Below are 24,211 nucleotides of genomic sequence, written 5' to 3'. Positions count from 1 at the left end.
ATTAGTCTAGAAATACAAACCAACCTGAAGCTATCTATGAACTGTGTTTAAGGTTAGTTTTTTTTCTGGATAAATACTTTGTTTAAGAGGATTAGAAGAGCTGCTATAAAAATTCAAAGGCTCAATAGGCCTTCAAAATTCAAACCTTATTATGGAGTATATCAAGGCCAGAAAACGTTTTTTCCAGAACACATTTTAGAAGTTATATTAGTGCATAATTGGACAATCAGTCAGCAAGAATATACCAATTTATTAATATTGATCAGAACTGGTAATCTCTCCTTGCAGCCTTGTCCCCCCTGCACTGGCCAGCTTCACTAACCCAGCTTTCCCAGAGGATATAATCCAGTCTTTCCTCAAATTTCCCTTCCTCTGTGAAGCAGAATCTGACACCTAATCATCAATAACAATCCTGTTTCAGTGTACAGACAGAAGTTTAACATAATAGTGTATTAGTAGGAAGGAAAAAGGAAAAAAACGTCCCATGCACACAGTTGAAAAGTCAAACTCTCCATTAGCTGTAAACCCAAAGTTAAACAGGGACATTTTTGTGTGATTTAGAGAATACCACTGAATTACAGCTGTAAACACGGCGATTGAAGGATTTTAATTTACCAAACCTACCACGGAACGTTTCCGTTTTGCCGCGACTCAGGTGACAAAATCTAAACACACGTTAATTACAAAACATGAACTTCATGTTGAATTGATGCAGCTCCTCCTCCCCCCCCACCCCCCCCTCCCCGGGGCCTGTTTGTTTTCTGGCCTCATTTAACAAAGACTGAAGCCAAACTTTTGTTGCCATTTGTACCATTTGTACCCAAACCCCGGGGGTTACTCGGGGAGCACACCCGAGTGGGGCCCTCCTGAACCCTTCCCAGCTGGGACCAGCCCTTCCCTGCTCTGTGGTGCAGAGTTTGTCAATTAGAGGCGGAACACCAGGGAAGATAAAACCAGGACCGTTTTGGTGATGTGAAGGGGCTGCTGAGCAAGGAGCAACTCACCATTTCTGGGAGATTTAGACTCTTGTCTGCAATACTCAGCCTGTGGTGTCAGTGTTAGCCTGATCCCTGTGAACCACACCTGTGCCATCCCATAATACAACTACAGGTATGAAATACAGGTATATAATACACAGCACCTGAAGGCAATTGCTGTTGGGTCACAACTTTTTCACTTTTTTTTTTTTTTTTTTTTGCCTTTTCTGTGCACCTCAGAAATACTTTCCCCAAAGTTTTTCTGAAGCCTGTTTCAGCAAACAGGGTGGTATCTACCTAAATAAAAAAGAAAATTAAAGATTTCTAACACCCCCCCCCAACACCTGCACAATTCTCTGCCCACTCTGTGTAGATTATAAGCACTGTGTTAAGAAGTACTTCCTCAGCAGTAGCAAGTTACTTCAGGATCAGAAACCTGAGTAAACACCAGAAATTTAGGCAGTTTAAGTCCAGCTTAAACTACTAGGGGGAGATCTGAACACCTTAAAGCACAAACCCAGACTTGCCTTGTTCCCCAAAATGCCTTTGCTTTCAGATGCCTCCTTTGGGAAGGGCAATATTAAACATTAGGTCTGAGATAGTGGGGCTGGTGGAAGGGCAGAGATGGCCCTTACTGAGCTCTTAACCCGGTCACACTTTAGAAAACAGCCTCCAGATAAACAAAGGTGACACCAAAAGTGTGACCCACCCTTGTCCTCCCCAGCTTTTGTTAATAAGGTGTGACCTGATAACTTCAAAGCGTCCTCGAGCCCATGTAAATGCCAACATAACTAAACGCAACAGTCTGTGGAACAAACATGTAACTAATCAAGTGGCTTCTAAAAACCAGCCCCCCCTCTTCCCCTTCCCTAATTTTCATAATGAGCTCTTTGTCTACTTGAACAAAATAAATTAGTCACTTGGTCTTTTATCTCTGCATTTTCAGACATCCTTTGCCTTGAAACAAAACTGCCACACAGTACATCAGTCTCAGCTCAGAGCAGTTACCTGTTTGCAAAGCCAAAGGCACCCAGGTGGCCCTGAACAAAGCCATCTGCACCAGGACCAGGGGAGAAATGGGGATTTCACTTGTCAGCTTGGCATCTCCCAGCAGAGCCAAGTAGGAGCCTTCCAGACTACTGACTAAACGTCCTGTCACTTTAGGGACTGAAAATATTTCAATTTAGCATCAATGTGCATTGTTTAATGCTTTGTTTTATCCATCCTGCCTGGACAGAAGGAGAACCCCTCCAAAAAGCCCCAGTCAGCTGAGCATTCACCCACCTTCATTCACAGATATCCTCTGGCTCCCCTGACCCTTTTTGCTCCCAAAGCAGATGGTACTTCCTGCATTTTCCCCCTACCCACCATCTCTTCCAGCTCTACACTCTAAAGATACGTGGATCCCTGCTTTTCATCCCACACTGGTTCATGATGTGAAGCTACCAACTGGTCACATGCTGCAAAGCAGAAAACATTCCCCACTGCACTTAAGCCTGCAGGGTGTAACACAAACTGATCCTCCAGAGGAGGGTGGAATATGACATTTTCCTCCAAATCCCTGGGCATTATGCTATCTAGACTATCTTTGGAAAAAGCACGTAAAGCACTCTGAGCACTTCACAGTTTTTGAAGATGTTATTACACTTCTGCCAGCCTGGGGCACGCTGGCCTCAGCCTCCTCTGCAGCCTGAAGTAAATCGATGAGTCATCATTTCTTGTGTTCCATTTACACACCGTCACCCATCGATATTAACTACCCACCACGATCTGCAAAAGCAGAGGAAACAGCGTCTGTCCAAAAAAACTAATCTGCTCGTGGTGGTTTGGGTTATTTGGTGTGTTTGTTTTTCTTTTTAAAGGTCCAACAATTAAGGCAGTTTTGCCACAAAACCTTTAGCACGGACTGTGTATCCCTTGCTGTTTCAAGCAACAGAAGAAAAACAAAACCAGTGTTTGTGAACCAAAGCTGGTGCCAAACAATAAGGCTTATGGGGCACAAGAAGAATTCAAAGCAAATGAAAAACTCGACTTTGGACTGCTTGTTCCCTCTAAGCCAGATGCATGAAGCACACAGCATGGAAATAAGGTCTAAGTAATCTTTTAAAGTCTTTTTAAGCTCTTGGCACTGCCTGGTTCTCTAAGGACATCCCAAAAGGATAAATACACAATTATGACTTGAGTCCAAACATTCCATTGTAATTCTAGCATCAGAGAACGGTACATTTACAAATATTATTGACTGAGCAAAGCAGAACATTCCAGGATGGAATGCTAAGGGAGAAAGTGATGAAATTAAATATAGATCAGTTACAACTTCTGTGCAAACCTCCAAATGAACTGCATTTAAATCAGAAATCACAGAGTTTATTCAGTTCTCTGCTTTGCAAAACTCATTTAGAAAGGAGTTCAATCCCTTTGTGATCATGTGCCTTGTAGCAATATCATTAAAAATCACCTTTATTTCCTACAACTCTGCAACCTGTTCAAGGTATTTTAGAGGAAGCAGATTTTTACGCTGACTACTGACGGTAAATTACAACAGTTCAAAATGAAGCACTTATTTGACTCTGTGGAGGAAAAAACCTTCCCAGTGTACATGTTCTAGGCTAAAGGAAACATAAATACATGCTGCTGGAATTTGGGGTTCAAAACAAAGATGCAGAGCAGTCAGGCAGCCTCAAATCTTGCTGCTATGCTTAGGAAAGTGTGAGAAGCAAAAAGCCCTGCAGGATTTGAGATACACACACGGACTGAGGTGCAGTGGGACAGATAAAAGTGGTCTAGTAAAATCTGCAGGATAAGTTCTCCTGCTTTTACTGCACTCACTCCTGTGATTTACCATAAAAATAACTTTTAGAGCAGCTTTTTTGCTCATCCATAGATCACAGAATAGAACCATAGAACATGATGGGACCCATCACATGCATTGGTGTGGGATGGAAGCACTTCATATTTCATTTTACAAACTGGACCCCAGTAAGCCAACAGACAGCACAGCTTCTTCCCTATCTTTGTGGTCACTGGTGCATTATACTGAGAGTAAAAAGCGAAATGCTTTAAGAATTTGAAAAAAGAGCAGGTGTTTGTCGAGTTTCAAAGGCCTCCTGGTCTGAAGCTGTTCCACAAAATACTTTTTCCATGGCTTCAGTCAGTCTCTTAAGAATTACTCGGGGTATTTTAGCAGGAAAGTTTGTGAATTAGACTTTTATCCTTTCCTTTGCACATCAGCACATCCCCAGGTCAATTGTTCCATCCAGTCCTAACCAGAAAGGGCAGTTCAGGCTGAGCCCCAAACACATTTCTACCCAAGCCAAACCGTGCAGAGGGAAACGTGTCCTGGCACTGTGAATAGACCCGCCACACTCTTCATTTAGAAAATACTAAATCAGCAAAAAGCGATAATCAGCTTCTCGTTTTCAGAGCAACATCAACTTTGACCCCCTCCAAATTACCGACAACCACGAGGAGCCGCCGGCTTTTCCCACTGAACAAACACGTTCCTTGAGATTCCCTGCAGCATTCCCCACCCCTCTTTATGTCACCCGCCCAAAGGAAAGGGGCTTTAATTAGCTCACATCCCATCGTTAACCGGGCTTCCTAATGCATCCTGACAAGGGCGTGCTGGCGGTAATGGGAAGCCCCCTGATGGGAGGCTGCGAGGAGCCTGATTAGCCGGCTATCCCAGGGGAGCCCCGCTGTTCCCATCCCGTGGATGCCTGACGAGTTGGGGTCGCTTCCCTGCGGGACCTCCTGGGAAGCGGCAGCAGCAGGTGCCCGCTGGCAATAGTTTTGTGTTACAGGGCTGACTGAGTGATCCCTGCAGGAACCGCCGGCTGTTTTCACAGACACAGAAGGCAGTCAAAAGTCCACAGCGTGAACTTGGAATGACCCCAATTGCAGAGTCACTGGCGGGTTCATCTGGAGGACAACTGCGCTTTATTAAACAACTAATACTCTTAACAGATAATTCCCCTCCTCCAACCCCCCCTTAACTCTTTAAGGTCTTCCTGTTTGTTTATTTTTTTTTTTTTTGGGGGGGGGGGGAATGGAATTATTTGCCTTCCTTCGCTCCCCTCCTTAAAACCCCTCCATGTACTGAAAAACTGAGAAAAAGCCTGAAGAGCTTCAGTGCCTCGAGTTAAAACATAACAGCAATGTACTCACAAGGGGCACATGAGGTTTGGGTTTTCACATCATCTTCCCCAGCTCTGTTGATTGGGATTTCCAAGGGCATTTCCATCAGCACCCACCCCAGCAGTCCGTCTCTCTCCAGCCACTTTCTTTTTCTGCCATGGTCACCTGGGACCACACTTGGGAGCTGAAAGAACCTCCACTTCAAAAACCAACAGGTTTTCCATGTTCCACTTAATTTTTGAAGGAAACCTGATGCAAGCATGTGAACGGGACCTGCCATCATGTGAATGTGTAAGTGGTGAACAACTCTGTGAGGGCTGATGGATCTGCTGACCTGATCCCAGTGATCTCTTGGTGCAGCTTGGCCATCACCCATGGACACAGAAATGCTATTTTCCCTCCTCAGGGATACAGAGCCAAGGAATTTCAAGTTAAAGTCTGTACTATTTATCATTTTCTACACAGCTTTATAACTTTGTAACTTTAAATACACAGTAGGGAGGTGCAGTCAGCCTTTTGTCAAGACTGAACTCATTAATTTCAAATCCACACCCCATTTTTTCTCCTTCAGATGCTAATGGTGATATATGGGACAGATGTGCCTGTCTTCATGACATGCTAACTCAAAAACTGTAGCTTAAGATCAAATTTCATTTCATCTCTATGATAAATGCTTATTTCCAGTGTCACAGTTTGATTTGGCAGCACTTTGCATACCTCATTTTAAATGCTCCTTTTCTCCCTTAATTCTCCAATGAGTCAGCAAAACAGGAACACTGTATTTCATTTAGCAAGAAAATCAGCTGGTAAAACCCTTCAAAATGAAGTTTAGAGCAGGTGTAAAACTTCAAGCTCCCTAATCCTCCTCTTTTTTAAAAATTGCCACATGGTCACCTGTACATTCCTCTATCCAGCTGAGCATCCCCCTGTCTGCAGTTGCTGCCTCACTGAAAGTTCCTTGTATCAACTGATAATTTCTCCTGGAAAAGGCTCATTCCAAGCTGTCAGTTTGATTCTGAATGGGCCCATTTAGGACATCAAGTCCACATCAAACCAGTTCTTCCCACAGGAAACATCAGCGTTTCTGTCTGATCTACCCACGCCCACGTCTCCACTGGAGTCAAAGCACCTTCACAAATACTCTGTGCAAGAAGCTTTGTAGAAGAGAGGCTGAATTTAACCCAAACTGTGAAGAAAACTTTCAATCTGGATGCTGGCCACACACCTTTTATCCCACGGTACAAACGAAAAACAGAAAAAACCCAGCACTTCAAACTTCTCCAGGATGATCCTTTATCCCCAGACCTTTTGCAAAGATACTGATTGCAGGTATACTAGATGTTCTGCACATTAAAAGTGACACTTTCCATGGCTTTTGATTGTCACTAAATTGGTCATTGGTGTCTTTTCAAACTGGCAGGAAATGGGGAAATGGGCTCATCTCTAATGTTCTCCCCCTACTCAACATTTCTGCCTGGGAATTTCTGTTTCTTTCCATCTCACGATCTGCACATTTTGATACAGATTCTCACTGCTCAGCACTCAAACCTGCACATGGACTGCTCATCTGTGAATGAAATGCAAGTTAAACTGAAGATGTGCCACCTGGACAAGCTGAAGGAGCACCTGTGCTACAGCGGGGAAGACATGAGGAGAAAAATTTAAGATTATACTGAAGAAAACACAGAAATACCTACATTTGACCTAAACTGTATAAATCACTTCTAGGAATAGAAAAAAAAACATGACAGCTGCTGCTAAATCCCACAACTTCAGTACCTCACCTACCCTTGTGAAGGATGACTGTCAGCTTTCCCAAAGAAAAAAACCCAAAATTCTGATCTGTACAGTTGCCCAGAAAGATGAGAGGTATTCCAGCCTTCCTCACTTTTATCCAGTGTGAGACTGCCAGTGATCACACATACTCTGCTGTCAACAGTCGAACAGAAGAGCAGGGAATCAAGGGACAATTATGAAAATATGGAATATAGGAGACTCAAAACCCGAATGTCACCGTGATCTTCCCACATTATCAGCTGGCTGTGTTGTTTAATACTCTCCTGAGGAAAACACCACCATTAATTTCTTTCTCAGGTCCCCTGTCACTAAGTTATGACTTGATTTTCAGCTACTTCCATGGCATTTTGAGCTGATATTGCTGGAGCTGAACCCCAGTGACTCCAAAGATGGGATGATGCCAGTTCTTGCTTCTGAAGGGTATCAGATAGGAGGGGTTGGTTACATAAACTAAAAAAATTTAAACAAAAGGGAAGCATTAGAAACAATTCTATCTGTTTCTGGGTAGAACCTGCTCAAACTGCACCTCCGTTCTGTGCTCTGCTACAGCCTCTTCCCATCTTATTTACTGCCAGCTTTGTTAAAGTCAACATTCATGCAAGTCAAATACTTGTTCATGAGTTGGTTTTAAATAACCCTTTTATTACTTCCTCTTCATTTTCCATTCAGTTATCTTTATTTTCCTGTCACTGCCGACCACTCAAGGTTCTGCTTTGATTTATCTTACAATGAGGGTTAAAACTCTTATTTTTATTTCTCTTTGTGTTGCTTTTATGCTCCTGTTCTACGACTGACTCCACCCGGAGCAATATTTGCATCCTTACTTGTCTTTTCCTACCTGGTTGCAACACCTCCCCCCTTTTCCTATCTCTGTCAAACACATCTACACCTCTGCCATTACTCTGAACTGAATGAAAATAAATGTATGGAACGAAAGTCCAGGGGCAGAAGTTCATTTGTGCCTCTCCCTCAGCCAGAAAAGAAAACGAACACCCACATGCAATTTGTTGCAGCTCCTCTCTGGGTAAGTTTTGGCATCTCAGGTGCTGCTCCCAAGCCTCAGGAAGCCTTCCAGAATCCTGCACACTTCCCAAAAACCTAACCAGGAAACTGTGGCTGATGGCTTAGCTTTCCTTAAGCAGCCTAATTAAAGTTCTCACTGGAAACTTCAAAGTTCAATATGAAAATGAAGCACTTTCAAGAAGTTCATCGAGTTCTTTTTCTCAGGAGGAAGGGAGGAACAAAACAATTATTTCCATCCTATATATATATATATATATGTATCCAGAAATAAAGCCCAACCTCAGAGTCATTACAGGCACATTATTATGTGCTCATAATTCATAAAAGATAACAGAATTCCTTGTAGAGGTGGAAAGAAATCAGGCAAATCAAATACAGTATTGACAAGGTGATGAACCTTTCCAGGAATTCCCTGTGTCATCATAACACCCATTTGCCACTAACAGATACAACCATTTGGAGAACACAGTTTTGTTCAGATGCTAATTCAGTATTCAATATTCACTTCTAATTGAAACATCTCTGAAACTGGAATAATTCAGGGTTTAGTTCTATCGTGCCCTAACGGGAGAAATAAAAAAAAAAAAAAGTGTGGATGCCAAGAATGCGAGACATTTCTAGGCATATGGCAACTATAGAAGGCTCCATTCAGAGGGAATGAAATTCCCTCAGGTGTCTATATTTAGGATCAAAGAACTTTTTAAAATACAGAACTCGGGAGTCTCCAAGGGATAAAAACTACAAAACTGTCTGGAGTGAACTTTATTTAACCTAAGGTTTTGTGCCAATTTAAATACTCTGCAGCTCTCCACTTGAAAGAAGGCATTACCCACTGCGTGCTCTGAAATGCATGGAAAAGCCATTACAGGGATAATCAGCACAACTATAAAATAGAAAAGCAATAAAATGACAAAACCAGATACAACTCCAACACTTACTTCTTGCTGCAGCCGAGCAGTGTTACTTTTAAAGCAACGATTACAGTGTTACCCTCTGTTTATCTGTCTCCTCACACCATAATACCTAACTCATCTTAAAATCCGGGATAGGGTTTTATTTTAGACACTTCATAAGTCAGGTACTCTAACAAGCAAAATGGGGATTTTTTTTCCCAGCCCTCAGTTCCTTGGCAGAAGAGGCTCCTCTGGTTTTGGCTGCCTGAGTTCCCAGCTCCACAGAATGAGCTGCAAAGAGGAGGCTCCTCTGTGGCACCTCTGAATCAGGTGAAAATTTATGCAGTAAAAATATACTTGAAAATACCTTCCCTACAGAGAGCACCCAGAGCAAGATGAAAACGAGCTGTTGTTTCAGTCCTGTTTCTCTCGGGCAATTCAAATTATTTTTTTACTCTCCACATTATTTTCCTTACCGATACCCTACCTATCTTAGACACACTCATAAGGCATATACAAGAAGAGAAAGGATAAAAGTTCTAAAAACTGCACTTGAAATGGCATTTTTTTTATCACTTGGACATTCCTGGCTTAGTTTTCTAGCAGAAAAATTCATCCTATTTGAGCCTTTTTACCATTGCTTTCTATGTAGCAGAACTAAGATCCAACCTTTGGAAGGAGGGGTAATCAAGGAGCTCCATAAAGTACTGTTAAGCCTTCCTGAAGGATATAATTCTCTCCTGGTTCTGGAAGGACAAATATATAAACCATTAAAAAAGGTTTTAAAAGGGAACTGTGTGAGACTTTGCATCACAGAGACATTTTGGATGTATCAAGAAGGAAAAAAAATACCTGGGAAGACAGATAAACAGTGCATGGGGTGACTTTCAAAGGTATAAATGGGAAGCAGGCACTCAGCTCCTGTGGAAATTTGAAAGGAGTTCAGCATCCAACTGCCCTCCTGCCTTTGAAAATCTTCCTTCCCAAAGCCCTTGGTTACAAATGACTCCAAAGTTCAAAGAATGACCTTGCCCTTGTGGGAAACAGAGGAAGGCTCGTGCCTTTTAAAGGAAGATTTATGGGACTGTTGCTGCAGATGTGACTGAGATGAGGAAACAACACTTTATAGAAAGGAAACTCTAAAGAAACACACTCTATTGGGTGGAGTGGATGGGTCACCGGAGACAACAACCACGAGGAGAAAGGATGGACGAAAGCAGATGGAAACAGCTGCCTTCCAGGAGTTCCTCGAGTCTTTGACCACACTGCTTGGAAAAGGTTGTATTTGCAGTGCTGTTAATTCCAGAATTACCAAGTGGGGGAATAAGACAGGAATATCAACCTGGTGTTTTGTCTGAATTTCTTGAAATTCTCCAGAATTGGCTAATGCTGCAAACAAGAGGATTAGACAAGGTGCATGTCGTGTCTGCTCTTGGTTCAGCTGCCTGGGTCAGTTCCAGCTCTGCACTGGGTGATGGCTGGGTTTGGTAATGTTAGTCTTGAGATGCCTGTAATTACCCAGACTCTACATTTCACATCTTCTGAGTTACTTTTTCCCCCACTAAGAAGGGGAAAAAAGGAACTTTCCTTCTATCCAAATAAGGTTGGGAAAGGGTGAACCATTACGATGCACACGCACAAACCTACCAGGCTGGAAAATGAAAAGAGCAGAAAGTAAAGTATTTTTCCCAAAAGCAAATTTTAACAACACATCTTTTATGGGAAGAAAGCATGAAGTAGTTCATGCATATAATAAAAACATTTCAAGGACACAGGTTTGCTCATTAGCAAGGACAGAACCCACCATGACCCAAAGTGCTCCTATTTCTCATTGCTGCCTCAGATCATCCCCCTCTCAGGCACTAAAGAGAGTTATTTCCACTGATATAATTGAATTCTGCCATTTGTTATCAGGAAGGACAAAAGAATGTTCACCATGCAGAGACTTTGGAATTAAACTAAAGATAAATTCAAAGCAATCTAGGAATTCCTCAGTTTGTTGCTATGTGGCATAAAAAACCCCCAATCCTCAAGTGTCAGCATAATAATTGCTGTTCACATCAGCTTAAGCACTTCCCAAAAGTAAGAGCTAACAACTCTTGTTACACTAAATAACCCCTTAAACACTCCACCCTTCTCTAATGCTCTCTTCTCTGTAGTTTATATACATAACAGAATACAACTTGGTTCATTTGCAGTTGGGAGATGAGGCCACACTTGAGCAACTTTTTAGTTCTCACTCTGGCAAACTCCTGCATTCAATCTGCAAAGTCTGTGTATAAATAGCAATAATAAGGCCTTGAGTGGGTCACTGACTCCTGTCTCTGGCATCCCTCAGATGTGAATAAAAAGCATTTAAAAAAAAAGGACAATCTACTCTTCTAAAAACACTATTTTTACAAAACAAACAGGACATAAGACAATTTATAAGTGGTCAGTGATTCTATTTGACTTCTTGCCAGACTATTTTTTTGCTTATTGCTGCGGGCAACTTTAATATCACCACCATTACCTTTGCAGCAGAGTTGGATACTCCGTGTGTGACGTTCCTGATGAGCCCACCCACATTGCCATATTTTATAAGGCCATGAACACCTTCTGTGACATCATTCAGCAGGCCCATGGGGTTGCCAAGGAAATCCACAGAACCCAGGATCCTGGCTGCCTGACTGAGCAGCTCCTGCAAAAATCCAGAGGAAGAATGAAATATCACTTCTGAATCACATTAACACCAGCCAGGTTGATTAAAAGATGAAATATCCCACCCACAAGAGCAGCATAAAACAACCCAGGTAGTTTTACTGGAGAAATGGACACACAAATACCAGTAGGATCAACAGCAGTTCGATCTTAAAATGCAGTATATTCTTAGAAACATGGGATGTTACTACTCCATATGCCAGAGAAGCAACGCAGCATTGACACTTAATAATCAGGGAAGAGCTCCCACACCCTCAGAGAACTCCCAAATCAAGAGAGGTTCAGCCTGTGCCACCACACAATCCACGACATTTACCTCCTGGAAGTGTTTCAGGATGTCATTAATGATGAACTCCTGAGTTTCATAGGGATGGACCCTCGTGAAGGGGTCCAGGTTAATCACAGCGTCTTCAAAGCGGATCAGGGGGAATCCCAACGTGCTTTTCAGTGCCTTGAGTGAATAAAAGATATTGCCATTTTCATTCACAGCACCCAGATGAATTTACCTTTGAATGGGTAACAAACCAACATTCTCTGAAGCTGCTGGAATAGTTTACCACTTGGATATAGAGAGGAATCACCCACAAACCTTTTACTTGCAAGCAATGATCAGTTATTAGAACTGTGTTTCTCCAAAAACTCCATAGTCACTAAACTTCCCAAGTCAATCTGTTTCCTACATTTGATTGGAATATTTCAGAACAAAATGTGTCTAATATTCCACATACAGCACTTTGCTATAACCGCTCTAATGTTCAATTAAACCAAACCTTAAATGAATTTCCTTGACAAAACTGGAGATTTTCCACCCTGCTGAAGTTCTATGAAGGGATTAAGTGTCAGGATGAGCTGGAATAACATACAGAATTTCCTGTAAGCCTGAGGCTCATTTTTTAACATCATATGGTGCACTGAAACTCTTTAAACTAGCTTTTCCCATTATTTGTCAAGGAAGAAAACCAAGACTGTAATTAGCTCATAGGCCATCTGCACATAAAAAACCACATTTAAGGTGGACAAGCTATACATCTATATACACACACAAATAAAATGATTTCAATTAAAAAACTAACAAGAAAATGAATCGTTTAAGACAGAAGGAGATCCCCCCTGTTTCAGGTCTTAATAATGCATCTGCACAGTCACCAACATCAGAGAATCTGAGGAAGATAAGAAGCCTGACACTTGTGTTATATCTTTACACATTAATCACCAAAGCCTTGCTGGTGTAAGTAACACGATTTTTGTGCCATCTGCAGGCAATTAAGGCAAGTTACAGGTCTGAAGTGAAGTTTGCAAGTAAGAAAGGAGCTATTTATTTTTTCAGTAAATGGATGACTAGCCAGAGTAGTCCTCATTATTCACTTGGGTAGGAAGTAATTTCCTGTTTAACTATCAAATATTATATAAGGCAACTTTGTTAATACTGGTACCTAATAAAAATAATCTGTCTACACCAAATTACCAGCCAGCCATGTCCAAGCCAGGAACATTAGAGGCAGTTGAAAAAACTTCCACAAAGGCTCTACTGTGATTATTCTGTGCCTCCTGCCCTGAACTCTCCCGTGCTACAGAACTGAATGGAACTCTGTCTGTGAAAATCAATATACAGGACTCAGGCAGGCACTGTTATCATTAGGTTTGCCCTTGGGAATGTTGCTGACGGCTGCCAAGACGTATCCATATGGAATCCTGTTCCAAGGGTGGTAGGAAATCCAAACACAACAGTGCACAGTGCTGGGTTCTTAAAGGCAACTCACCAACCAAGGAATATCCCAACTAAGGAACATCCCAACCAAGGAATAGCCCAACCAAAGAATATCCCAGCCAAAGAATATCTCAAACAAGGAACACCCCAGCTGAGGAACATCCCAACTGAAGAACATCCCAACCAAGGAACATCCCAACCGAGGAACACCCCAGCTGAGGGACAACCCAACCAAGGAATATCCCAACAAAGGAACATCCAAACTGAGGAACCTCCCAACTGAGGAACATCCCAACTGAAGAACATCCCAACTGAAGAACATCCCAACCAAGGAACATCCCAGCCAGCTACTGAACTGTCCTCTGTACGAGGATTTGGTAAAAGCCTGATGATCAACCCGTCTTGGTAAGATATGACACAAAACTGAACTCCTCTAAAAGCCTGCACAGCCTGATGTTTTTAACATCAAAGACAAAACCAAGCCTGGTTCAGGGTCTCAGTTTTGGTTTTTGAAGAGGCAGCAGCTCAGTAGGGAGGGTTTTTTGTGGTTTGGTTGGTTGGTTGGTTTTGTTTCAACTCTTCCACACTGGAGTGAAGTTGTATTAGCTCAGAGGGAACTGAAATATTTTTGATTGAAATGTTAAATTTATTATTATTATTATTATTAAAATGGCAACTGACCATTGCTACTTTATTATGTCCAGGTTTGGGAACACTGGAGGAGATTATCTTCTTGCTATAATCTGGACTCCCTGCTCCGCTGAACAACTGTGCCAGATTTACTACCACATGAAAAGCACCAGATTTTCCAACCTAATCCACCCTCAATCTGAATTTACTTTAATATTGAACCAAATTGCACGGTGCTCATGCAAATTCTCCAATTCCAACAAAGCATTTTTTTGGGATGAAAACACTCAGAGTTGTCCTGTATTTCTGAGTAACTTCTTATTTTATGATAGTTATTCCCTGTAAGCTCTTTACACTTGCATTACTGTAACTAAGATCCTTTGTAAAGCAGTGAGTCATTGTCTGTGCCTCAACTGAAATCAGAAAAATGAAAGGGCATGACAGAAGAGACTGGAAATTATGCAAATTAAATAACAGAACTTATTGGCACTTCCGTTATTTGTAACTTCCATAATGGAAGAGTAAATGGAAATTAACGCTATTAAGTTAAAGTTCCTGTTCCCATTTCCTCCTCTTTCCTCAGTTGCCCACTCTGGGAATGCACTGGGGTACCTTGAGATCCAGAGGGAGCTTGTTGGAAGTGAAGACACTCAGTTTGATTTGGGGCACACTGATTTTCAGGTTTTCGAAGTAGTATCTCTTCTGGGCTCCCCCTTGTTCAGCCACCTTCTCGTGGAGGTTCTCATCGTACTTCTCAACCTCTGCACCCAGACAAAACACAGCAATCAGAAGAGATGAAAGGTAAATAAATATGGGGTTAGGAATGCACACTCTGGGAAGAGTTAACAGTGCTCTGGACAAATAAGAAGTATGTGTGACTGCTGGTGGAGCCAGCAGAATTACTCATGCCTTGTGACACCAAGTTGACCTCTGAGGCTCAAGAATTTTTGGTCAGATCTCTCTGCATCTCTAAAACCTGTTATTTGAGCTTTTAATCTCACTTCTAATTTATCTTAATTAGCACAGAGAAACAAGGAGATAACACATAACTATGCAATGTTTCCTACTGTGCAGTCTTGCTCTGACAGTCTGTTTTCCTCTCTGCTTTCTCTGTAATTCCTTACACACTCAACTAGGAATATAATGTACAAAGCAAGTTTTCAGTTATCACTGCAGTTCAGTAAATCAATTTACATAGAGAGTGAGTCAAATGTTATTGCCATTAACAGGTTGGTGTTATTTGTAAGGGCATCTTGGTGGTGTGAGAAGGCAGGGGAAGGATGAAAGATGCCTTATGAGCTCAGGTTGAACAATTAAACACGTTGACTGTAAATGATAAAATAATTTTGGTCTGAATCTTGGATGACATCAGCACCATCAGTGGATAAACTACAAATAATGTACAATAAGTAAGGAAACAAAAAAATAGCAAACACATCAGGGTAAACCAAAACAAAGGACTGAATAGTAAAAAGCATAAGAGAAAAACTCAACATTTTTTTATCTTGCTCATCACTAGAGATCTAACTGTGTAAATAATCTGTGAAAGGCTGGTAATCTTTCAGAGACAATTCAGAAGATTCTGTGGATTAGCAGGACAGAACTCTGGAGCATCATTTGTAGGCTTGGCCCCATTTGGAAATCATGCCAAAAATAGTTCTTTTCCTGTGACAGGGATTATGTAACAGCACACACACACTACTGCATCAGCCAAGTGACTTTTTCAATTGCCAGGCCAAACCAAAACATTTCAGGAAGTTTCCAAAGTACAGATAAACCCTAAAATAGGAGGATTAGAGCAGCATCTTTGAGATTAGGAGGTTGAAGAGGTCTGTCTTGCCTCACTGAATGAAAGAAAACTCCCATTAAAATTACAGTCAGGGGCATGGATGCCACAACTAAAAGGTCAGGCAGACAAAAATTTTCCTCCTGTGAAGCAAGAGGAGTTGCTCAAGGAACAAATTAACAGGGATCCTACTTCTAGCCTTGGGTTAAATAAACAAACCAAACAAATTACTAAACAGAGTGGCTTGCTAAATTAATAACACAGTTTCTTTTATCCCAGCTTAGATGAATCCAGATCCAGGAATTGGAAAACTGCTCCTGGGAATTCCACACCATACCTGACTCAGACTGGTCGTAGCCAAAGAAACTCAAGAGCTTCAGGAGCAGTTTCTCCTCAATTTGAACTGTGAACTTTCGGGCAGTGATCATCAGGTGCTGCAGAGATAAACAAGGCTCAGTTTACAGGATTAACACCAGAAATACAAGCCCTATAAGCCATTAGAAAGGACAACGTGCTCTGGTTCAATGGGATATTTTCACTTGAATGGATTCAGAGCAAAATTCCCACCTTCAAAGAGTCTCTGGTACCTTTCTTTCTTTCAAGTTCCCTACAACTAGTGATGATTATTTCAGTTTTCTAGAAGGTATTGTGCTTCATTACCTAATCCTAACACTACAAAATCCCCTTCTTTGCTGTTTTCCAGCCCTGAAATCAGCTCTTTTGTTTGTTAGTTTTAAACTTATTTATTATCATTTTCATCACTGTGTTGTAGCTTTGAACACTGTGGATATGGTGTCCTTTAAGCTCCAGTATTAATCCAACAAAGAGTATTTCACAAATCACTGCATTAAGCAAAACTTAGGAAGAGGAAAGGTCATTTAAGCAAAGTAAGACCTGCACGGCACAAACAAAACGTTGTGATTTACCTTGTAGATATCAGTCAGGGCATTTTTACTGGGGAATTTCATGGCATTGACTTGCACAGCAGGCCCAGTCTCCAGGGGCTCGTTCTCGCTCATCTTGGGCGTCAGAAAGAGCATAAAGGGCCGTGTGGTGCCAATGAGCTGGTTGTCCACCTGGACAGTGGACAAGGCAGAAAAAAAGGATGATATTCAGGAACAGAAATCTCAGAAACAGCTCTGAATGTTTTTCAAACCTATTGTGACAAGAAAAACTGAGGAAGACCTATGAATAAATAAATTTGTTTCAAAATACCTGTATGTCATGCACACTGAGCTCTAGCACCTGACTTGTGGAGAGCTGGGTGTAGTGGACATTAATTCTTGTGAGGCTTGCAAACACAAGCTCTTCAGGGACTTTGTTGACCAAAGACAATCCTATTCCACCTTCCAGTTTCACAAGAACCTGAGGAAAGAAAAAAAAACCCACCACTAGCAAACCAACTTCTGCAAAGAAGTGATTTTTTTTCAGACTCATCTCCAGAGAGACTGAACAGTCTTAGAATTAAAACACATTAACCCAAGTTCTGAGAATGAGGAGTTTTAGCAGGAAAACCTACAAGTTCGTAAGAACACCACAGGGAGAAGTTAACGACCAACCACCCCCTGCATACTACCTAGAAGGGAAAATGGTAAATAAAAGAGACAGGGACTGGCTGTAAGATCTCACTTCCAACTCCTGCTCTGTGTCTGGGCTTTTCAGCTTGCGCAGCTCTTGCTCCGTGACAGGAAGTTCTTCTCCTTCGCTGAACAAACGATCGTTTCTCCGCTGGTTAAAATCAGTTATCTGAAAACAGATCAATTAATAAATGATCACTGTCCTGTCTAGAAATAACAGCTACATTGTCCTACCTTATAAAATTATCTTTTTAAAAAAAAAAAAAATAGGTACAGTGAAAGCTTTTGTGGTTTGTGATATTCTCCCCCCCACTTCGTATCATTATAAAGGCAGCTTTTTGTAAGGGTTTCAAGATGTGATGAGGACAAAAATATTTCAAGTATAAGCAAATAACAGAACTCTAGTCTAGTTAATGAAGGACTGGCACCTGCAGAACTCTTGTTGGCCCATCTGGGATGACTCTCACAGCCAGGACTCCTGAGCCAGGCCTCATCTTTTGGTTTATGAACTGCTGTTCAGGTGGAACTGGCCCCAAAAGTTCAAGGGAAGTATCAGGACCCAGAACAACTTCAGCTCCATCATGAAGCCCCAGCATTCCTCCCTTTGCCTGGAGAAAGAAAAAAAAGAGTAAGGAAAAAACTTAGTTTTTTCAATAAGTAAAAACTTCAGATAACTATTTACATATATTAACTTAAAAGTGCATTTTACTTTCCTATCTTCACTCTTCAAAACTAAAAGAAGAGCAGTCCACCAGCATTTTACTTGCTAAAGGTTCTGGTAACTCATGTTTAATCAGTTTGGCAGCTAAGAAAAGCAGCCAAGATTGATAATTGAGTATTTCCAGTTAATATTAATATAAAACTGAAGCTATCTCATCATCCATGGACACAGGAAAGCCCTTCCTGAAAAGTCTCCCAAAATGACAGAAAGCTTTTTAAAATATGAACTCTGGATCCTTACTGAGTCAACACCTAAAAACAGCAACACAGGGCTTTTCTGGTTGCTTCAAGTAGTAACTTACTGAGCTGCAGTAATTTGATCACAAAATGATCAATGCAATATCATGGTACTAAGCCAGTTATTTTTCTAATTATTAGGGCAAGATGTTTAATTATTTGAAACTAATAGGAATATTCAAACATGAATTTAAAACACGAGCTGTCTACACAAGTCTGCTCTTTTCTGTATCCTGAACTCTGGCCTCGAAGCTTTTAGTTCACTCCAATACTAAACCCAAATGACTGTCATTTATATCACAACAAACAAAAGATCACCACACAATCAGTACTGACCTGGACAACAAGCCCATGAATCCCACAGGTCAGCTTCCCGTCCCGAAAGCTCCACGTCTGGGTCGTGCTGCGCCGCCGGTCGGGCCTTCTCAGCATCAGGGGCTCGTACCTGCAGGGGAGGCACCAGAGCTCAGGAGGATTTATCTGCAGATGTGTTAATGGTGAACATTTATTTTGCTCCAGCTCAATTTCCCAGTTTCACTTCTCAAGTGCTCTTTTAACCTGCTAAACCTGCATTAGCCCCGTTTTGAAAAGTATTTCCAAGTGGCACAGGTGGTCATCAGGGCTGTTTACAGAATGTGCCTTCAGAATGATTTCTTTCCTTACTCAGAGAATGAACTGTGTTTAGTCAGAAGCCCCCCCAGGTTCCTGAGGAGCTGGATGTGCAGTACCTGTTGTCTGTGACAGCCGCCAGGCCGGCGATATCCAAAATCATGCTGGAGTCCTCGGAGCGAGGGGAAGGTTTCTGGGGGTTGTGAGGAACTGAAGAGCCCTCATGGCACAGCATTCCTGCCTCTGTCATCCTCCACAGCTGGGAGCGCTTCCCTGGCTCCTGGGGCATAAAAACTCCACATTTAAACACAGCACAGAGCAAGTATTTCAGTTCTGTTTTGCTGTCAGAGGCTTTGAATTGTAATTCTTGCAGTGACTTGTATATATTTAACTTCAAAGGCCTGAACTGGAATTAGGAACTAATTTGGATAAAGACTTCTAATGGAACTCTGCTGCATCACACATCAGCAGTCAGATGCAGAGCTGCATTTACAGATGTTTTTTAATCTCAACAATATTCAAATATAGTTTCTACATCTTAAGAGGTCCAGAAATAGAAGACTTAGCTTACAATGAAACCTTGTAACTTGATCAGAATATCCAGTGTTCAATTACCACACTCTGTTGTCTTGGAGGCATTTACAACATTCTTTACTAATTTTAATCCGATTCCCTTTTCTGCCATCTCTATCCCCATAAAAGTCTTACACAGAAGCACCCCCACAATTCAAAATAACCTGTCACTTTGGAGCCTGCCTCCACCCTTTAAAAGTTAACTCTTTTTTTAAATGTTGTCCTACTCTCAGCATTTGATTTTCCTTCAGCCCAGAGCAACAGCATTTGAAAAAAAAAAAATCAAATGTGACTTGGCACCTTCTTTTTCAGCACAACTCTTTGAGTCTTTGGAGAAACATCAAGGACAAGCTCTGCATTTGCAACATCCTTATTTGAAGCAACTGGTCTTCCACTTGGCTCCTGTAAACTAGAACACCAAGAAAATATCATGATTATTCAGAGTAGCTGCTACTTCTGTAGCTTGAATTAGATCTGTATTAAAAACTGAACCAAGGAAGGTTACACTTCCAATACAGCCCACCAGACATAAATTTATATTAGGTTTTTTTCCCCCTCTTGTTAACAATTACCAGTGCAAGCTGTCCATTTGAGTACATTCTTAAAAGAGGCTTTCATTTCTGACTGCAACAAGGAACTTCAGAGGCAAAACAGATGAATTGCAAAGACAATTTTCTACCTTATACTGAGGAAAGCAGCAAAGCCTGTTTCGCTCTGCCAGAGTTGTTTTCAGCAGCATATAAACTACTGCAAGTTTACACTTCACAGGCATGTTGCAAATAGGTGTGAACTGTGGTAAAGGGTCCTCTAGACACCAATAAAAATGAAGCCCCCAGAGAGGACCCCCAACCATCCCTGCTCTTCCAAGATCAGACAGTGGGGTCACAGCAGATGCCACAGCCTTAATCTGTGTGACAGAATAAACAATGCCAAGCTGCACCTCTAAAACAAAGATACTATGACCAAAGGAGGCAGATACACAGATTACTGACTGCCAGACAACTCTCAATTTGGCATTTCTTCTGCTGGCCACAAGGTTGATGGAAGTTCAGCTGCATGTGAAAAACTTGGGAATGGCAACCATTAAGAGGATATTAATGCAAAGCTTACTGAACCCCATAAACACTCCAAATATTTTCATCTAAGATAGGGAGAATTACCCTGAGAAGGTATATGTAGCAGCAATGTAGATGAAGTTTTCATAGTAGAGCTGCTTGCTGTCTTGGAAGTCGTTCATGCAGCAGATGACCTCAGAGGAGCCTGCCCCCTTCACTGTCAGCATGATGAAGGGGGGCAGGACAGGCTCATCCCAGGCATAATCCAGGGAGGTCATGGGCTTCACTTCAGTGTAGAGCCTGGGCTCCACCACCCCGTGCTGGTTGAACACGATTGGGACCTGCAACAGGTAGGAAAGAGGGGTTGGTTTCCCACAGGAATTGTTCATCGGGCAGGTTTTTTGCTGCCATCGGCTCATTTGCCACGAGTCGATCATGGGAGTTGAAAAAAGAGCACTTCTTTTTTCTCCCCAATATGCAAATCCTTCCATTCAGGTCTCAATTAAAAACAGTCTGAAAGGGATGAGAAATGTCATCTTTGCTTTGATCTGTCATCTGTGGTTCAAAATGTCTTCAGTTCCATGGCAGCATCTCAAACCCTCCTAGTCTAAATTAGGAGACTAGAACAGACTTCAAATTACCCAGAACAGTTTCTCTTCAGTAACAATGCTCTTCCTTGCAAGACTTCTAAGGCACTCAGGAAAGCCACAACATTAGCACTATTATTTGAACAAGATGTAATTAAGTGCTTCCAATTTTCACGAGAACTTTGGAAAAACACGACTATTACAAAGACCTCTTGCTACACAAATTTTGTTTCATTACACAATCTCTTCTAACAGATATAAAGAACTATTTTACTTTAAAATAAAGGGGGGAAAAAGGTGGTTTTTTTGTTCTTTTACCTTGGAGAAGTTGTCGATGCGGAAGGGCGGCGGGAGCTGGTCGGTGTCGCTGAAGGCAATGCGGTACGTGGCTCCTTGCAGGGTAATCTCTACTCTCAAAAAGTAACATTTTCCCAAGGTGTCCCTGAAAAAGGGTGGAGTACAACACAGGTAAGCTGCTGATCAGCACTACCTGCAGTCCTGAGCATGAAAGAGCTGCTTCTATCAAAGCCCAGCAGCACGTTACAGATTTACAGATCACAGCTCCCTCATACTGATATGGAACGAGGACTAAACATCTGCTTCTACCAGAAACCAGAAGCACGTTAAGGAAGATTTTTACAGGATAGCTACCTCATGTTGATGTGGAATGAACTGTTTTTGTTGACCTCGAAGCCCCCAGACCAAACGCAGTTTGGGACATCCATGAGCCTCACACACAACAGCTGATCGTAATCGTTCCGTGGCCAGTGGAAGACGACGCTGGAGCCAGGCAGGGTGGAGATGTATCCATCGGGATTAGATGTTCCCTAGGACAGAAATCAGGAAAAAACTGGTAAATAATCCTGGTACTGAAACCCCACTATTAATCTACAGATCTCCCAAATACCAACACAGCAATTACTCTGTTAGGAATAACGAGAAAGATCCCCAACCAACCAACCAACCAACCACACTTTCAAGAACAACATTTGTTCTTTTTTTTTTTTTTTTTTTTTTTGTGATTAACTACAGAATTATACTGAAAATAATCCCCAGGAATCTTCTTACCCTCCCTCTGGCAAATTCCCGCTGAACAAAGGCCAGTTTGTAGCTTGATTTATTGTCCAGCAGGTAGCGGGGAGCAAAGGTGACCATGCAGGTGTCAATGTAGCGGCCTCTGCCTTTTTTGACGTCAATACCTAATAAAACCAGGGTGAAATAAAGCTACTGTTTAAAAATAAAACAAATAAAACAACATATTTCACAGAGCACAAGTTCTTTCTTGGGTTCCTGAGATGCACTGTTTGTGCCACAACACTGCCATGTTTGGACACATTAAATGATAAATGTCATTTAGAGATCATAACCACTGAAGATAAAACCCCCCTAAAACTATTTTCAACCACAAGAACATCAATGCAAGTAATTATTTCAGTTTTAAACATATGAAAAATTCCTCAAAAAAATCCTTGTGGAGTAACTTCCAAACTCTCATTTAATTAAAAACTAAAACCTTATGGAGATATTGTGCTTTCTGTACACCAGGAGCTTCACTCCTGCACATCAACCTGTACAAAGCAAAACCCACAGGAGCAGCACATGCCTGAACAGTTACAGTGCACAGAACTCAAAATAATCACAGTAACGTGAAGGGATTTCAGACTTGGAATTAACAGACAGGGGGAATAAAGACAAACAGGCAGCAGAGTTTGTAAATGCAGTTATTAACGCTCAGTTCTGAAATGTAAAGTTCAAAATAACTGAAAACTGATTTTTAAGCTAATAAAATTAAAGAAATAAAAATACTTAGAACACAATTTCCTTGTTTGATAATTTTCTCTGGACCCTCAAAAACCTTTAACAAATTATCTTTCTCTGCTGGAATTGTTCTGTTTCTGGTGCCACTGCCATCACGTGTAACCAAGAGTTATAGAGGATTCTCCCAATATCCCTGTCACCACCTACCAATGTTATAGATGAGGCCTGGCCTGTTCCCATGTTGGATCACCTTGAGGGCTCTGACACCACTGCCCCCATCCAGGGAGAATCCCTGGCACCAGCCAGGCATGCCTTCAGGATGGATTCCTCTCCCAACCCGCATGGTACAGCTAAGGGGAAGAGGAAAACACCAAGATTTACTCATTTAAATGAAGGATCAGGTAACAAAATGATTCTGGTGATCAAACACGTGGCCAAGATGCAAAGAGAACACCTGTGTTTGGATATAAAAGCCTTAAAAGTCATGGTAAATCTCTTTTTGTATGGTTGATTGTGCATTTCTGCCATAAAGCTCTTTCAGCACATTGGTCAGGATTCAGTGGTTATGTCATGTAAAAGGGCTTGGCAATTTTCAGGCTGATTAATCACAAACACCTTGGAGTCTATTTTATCCTTGAAAGAAAAAAATAAATTAAAATTTCAAATAAATCCAGACACAACAGAATGAGCCAACCAAGGAATTTTCAGTAGGAAAAGTCTAAAGATCTAATACGCTTATTTCTGTATTAAAAAACTTAATAATGGGCCATTTTAACAGGGAAAGGCTTTTCCTGCACGATCCTCATACAGATATTTCAGCACCCAATCTGTGAATTACTTTCATCTTTGCAAAGTTCCTCCTGATTGCTCTTCTTACTTACAAGTTTGGCTGCTCTTTATCAGCATAACAGAAGAGCAGTGGGCTGAGGCTTCTTGCAAGCTCATGCTCTTCAAACTGCCCAGCAGCATCTGCTTTTGCATTATCCTGTCTGAAGATCAGTGGTAATCCTTTAAATAAACACACACAAAAAGAGTGTTAAAGTACAAGTCACTTTTGAGCAAATTAAAATGAGAATGGGGGAAAGTACTTCAAATTAAGGAACAGCTAAAATATTTTGGTTGTAGAATTATCCATCAGTCTGCCTGTATCCTCCTAGTTCCTCATTTAACCTGCTTAAAACAGCTGCAGGTCAGGGGGTCTGGTCCATGCAGACCTGAAAGTGCCAGTGGAATTTAACACAGGTTAACTGCAATTAAGACCCTTTTTCTTTCTCAAAGCATTTCAGTCTTTGAAACCCCAAATTTTAACAGTGATCTAACCTATGTCGATTTATTTAGAGGTACAACAGCTCATGTTTGAAAACCTGTAATAGAGCAACTCAAATGTCTGAGTTATCTGCTGTAACACTCCGACAACAGCTGCTGGCACTACTAAAAAAAATAA

General features: G+C 41.5%; 1 protein-coding gene across 6 annotated transcripts in view; it reads right to left on the bottom strand.

The window, feature by feature from the left end:
• Positions 1 to 24,211, bottom strand: part of VPS13D (vacuolar protein sorting 13 homolog D) — an 86,213-nt gene that overhangs the window by 23,139 nt on the left and 38,863 nt on the right. For all 6 annotated transcript variants that reach the window (XM_027898773.1, XM_027898778.1, XM_027898774.1 and 3 more), the window contains 17 exons: positions 23,649 to 23,775; positions 22,975 to 23,117; positions 22,078 to 22,208; positions 21,661 to 21,836; positions 21,328 to 21,451; positions 20,528 to 20,763; positions 19,668 to 19,776; positions 18,914 to 19,074; positions 18,522 to 18,630; positions 17,657 to 17,836; positions 17,281 to 17,397; positions 16,867 to 17,016; positions 16,578 to 16,727; positions 15,989 to 16,085; positions 14,478 to 14,626; positions 11,844 to 11,978; positions 11,340 to 11,507 (listed from right to left, as the gene is read on the bottom strand). In XM_027898773.1, coding sequence (XP_027754574.1) covers positions 11,340 to 11,507; positions 11,844 to 11,978; positions 14,478 to 14,626; positions 15,989 to 16,085; positions 16,578 to 16,727; positions 16,867 to 17,016; positions 17,281 to 17,397; positions 17,657 to 17,836; positions 18,522 to 18,630; positions 18,914 to 19,074; positions 19,668 to 19,776; positions 20,528 to 20,763; positions 21,328 to 21,451; positions 21,661 to 21,836; positions 22,078 to 22,208; positions 22,975 to 23,117; positions 23,649 to 23,775 — 2,462 coding nt within the window. The remainder of the gene's footprint in view (positions 1 to 11,339; positions 11,508 to 11,843; positions 11,979 to 14,477; positions 14,627 to 15,988; positions 16,086 to 16,577; positions 16,728 to 16,866; positions 17,017 to 17,280; positions 17,398 to 17,656; positions 17,837 to 18,521; positions 18,631 to 18,913; positions 19,075 to 19,667; positions 19,777 to 20,527; positions 20,764 to 21,327; positions 21,452 to 21,660; positions 21,837 to 22,077; positions 22,209 to 22,974; positions 23,118 to 23,648; positions 23,776 to 24,211) is intronic.

Source organism: Empidonax traillii, unplaced genomic scaffold, assembly GCF_003031625.1.
Source record: "Empidonax traillii isolate 1590-97213 ecotype Southwest subspecies unplaced genomic scaffold, ASM303162v1 scaffold623:size392626, whole genome shotgun sequence".
Taxonomy (NCBI): Eukaryota; Metazoa; Chordata; class Aves; order Passeriformes; family Tyrannidae; genus Empidonax; species Empidonax traillii.
This window is presented reverse-complemented; position numbering and strand designations above follow the sequence as displayed.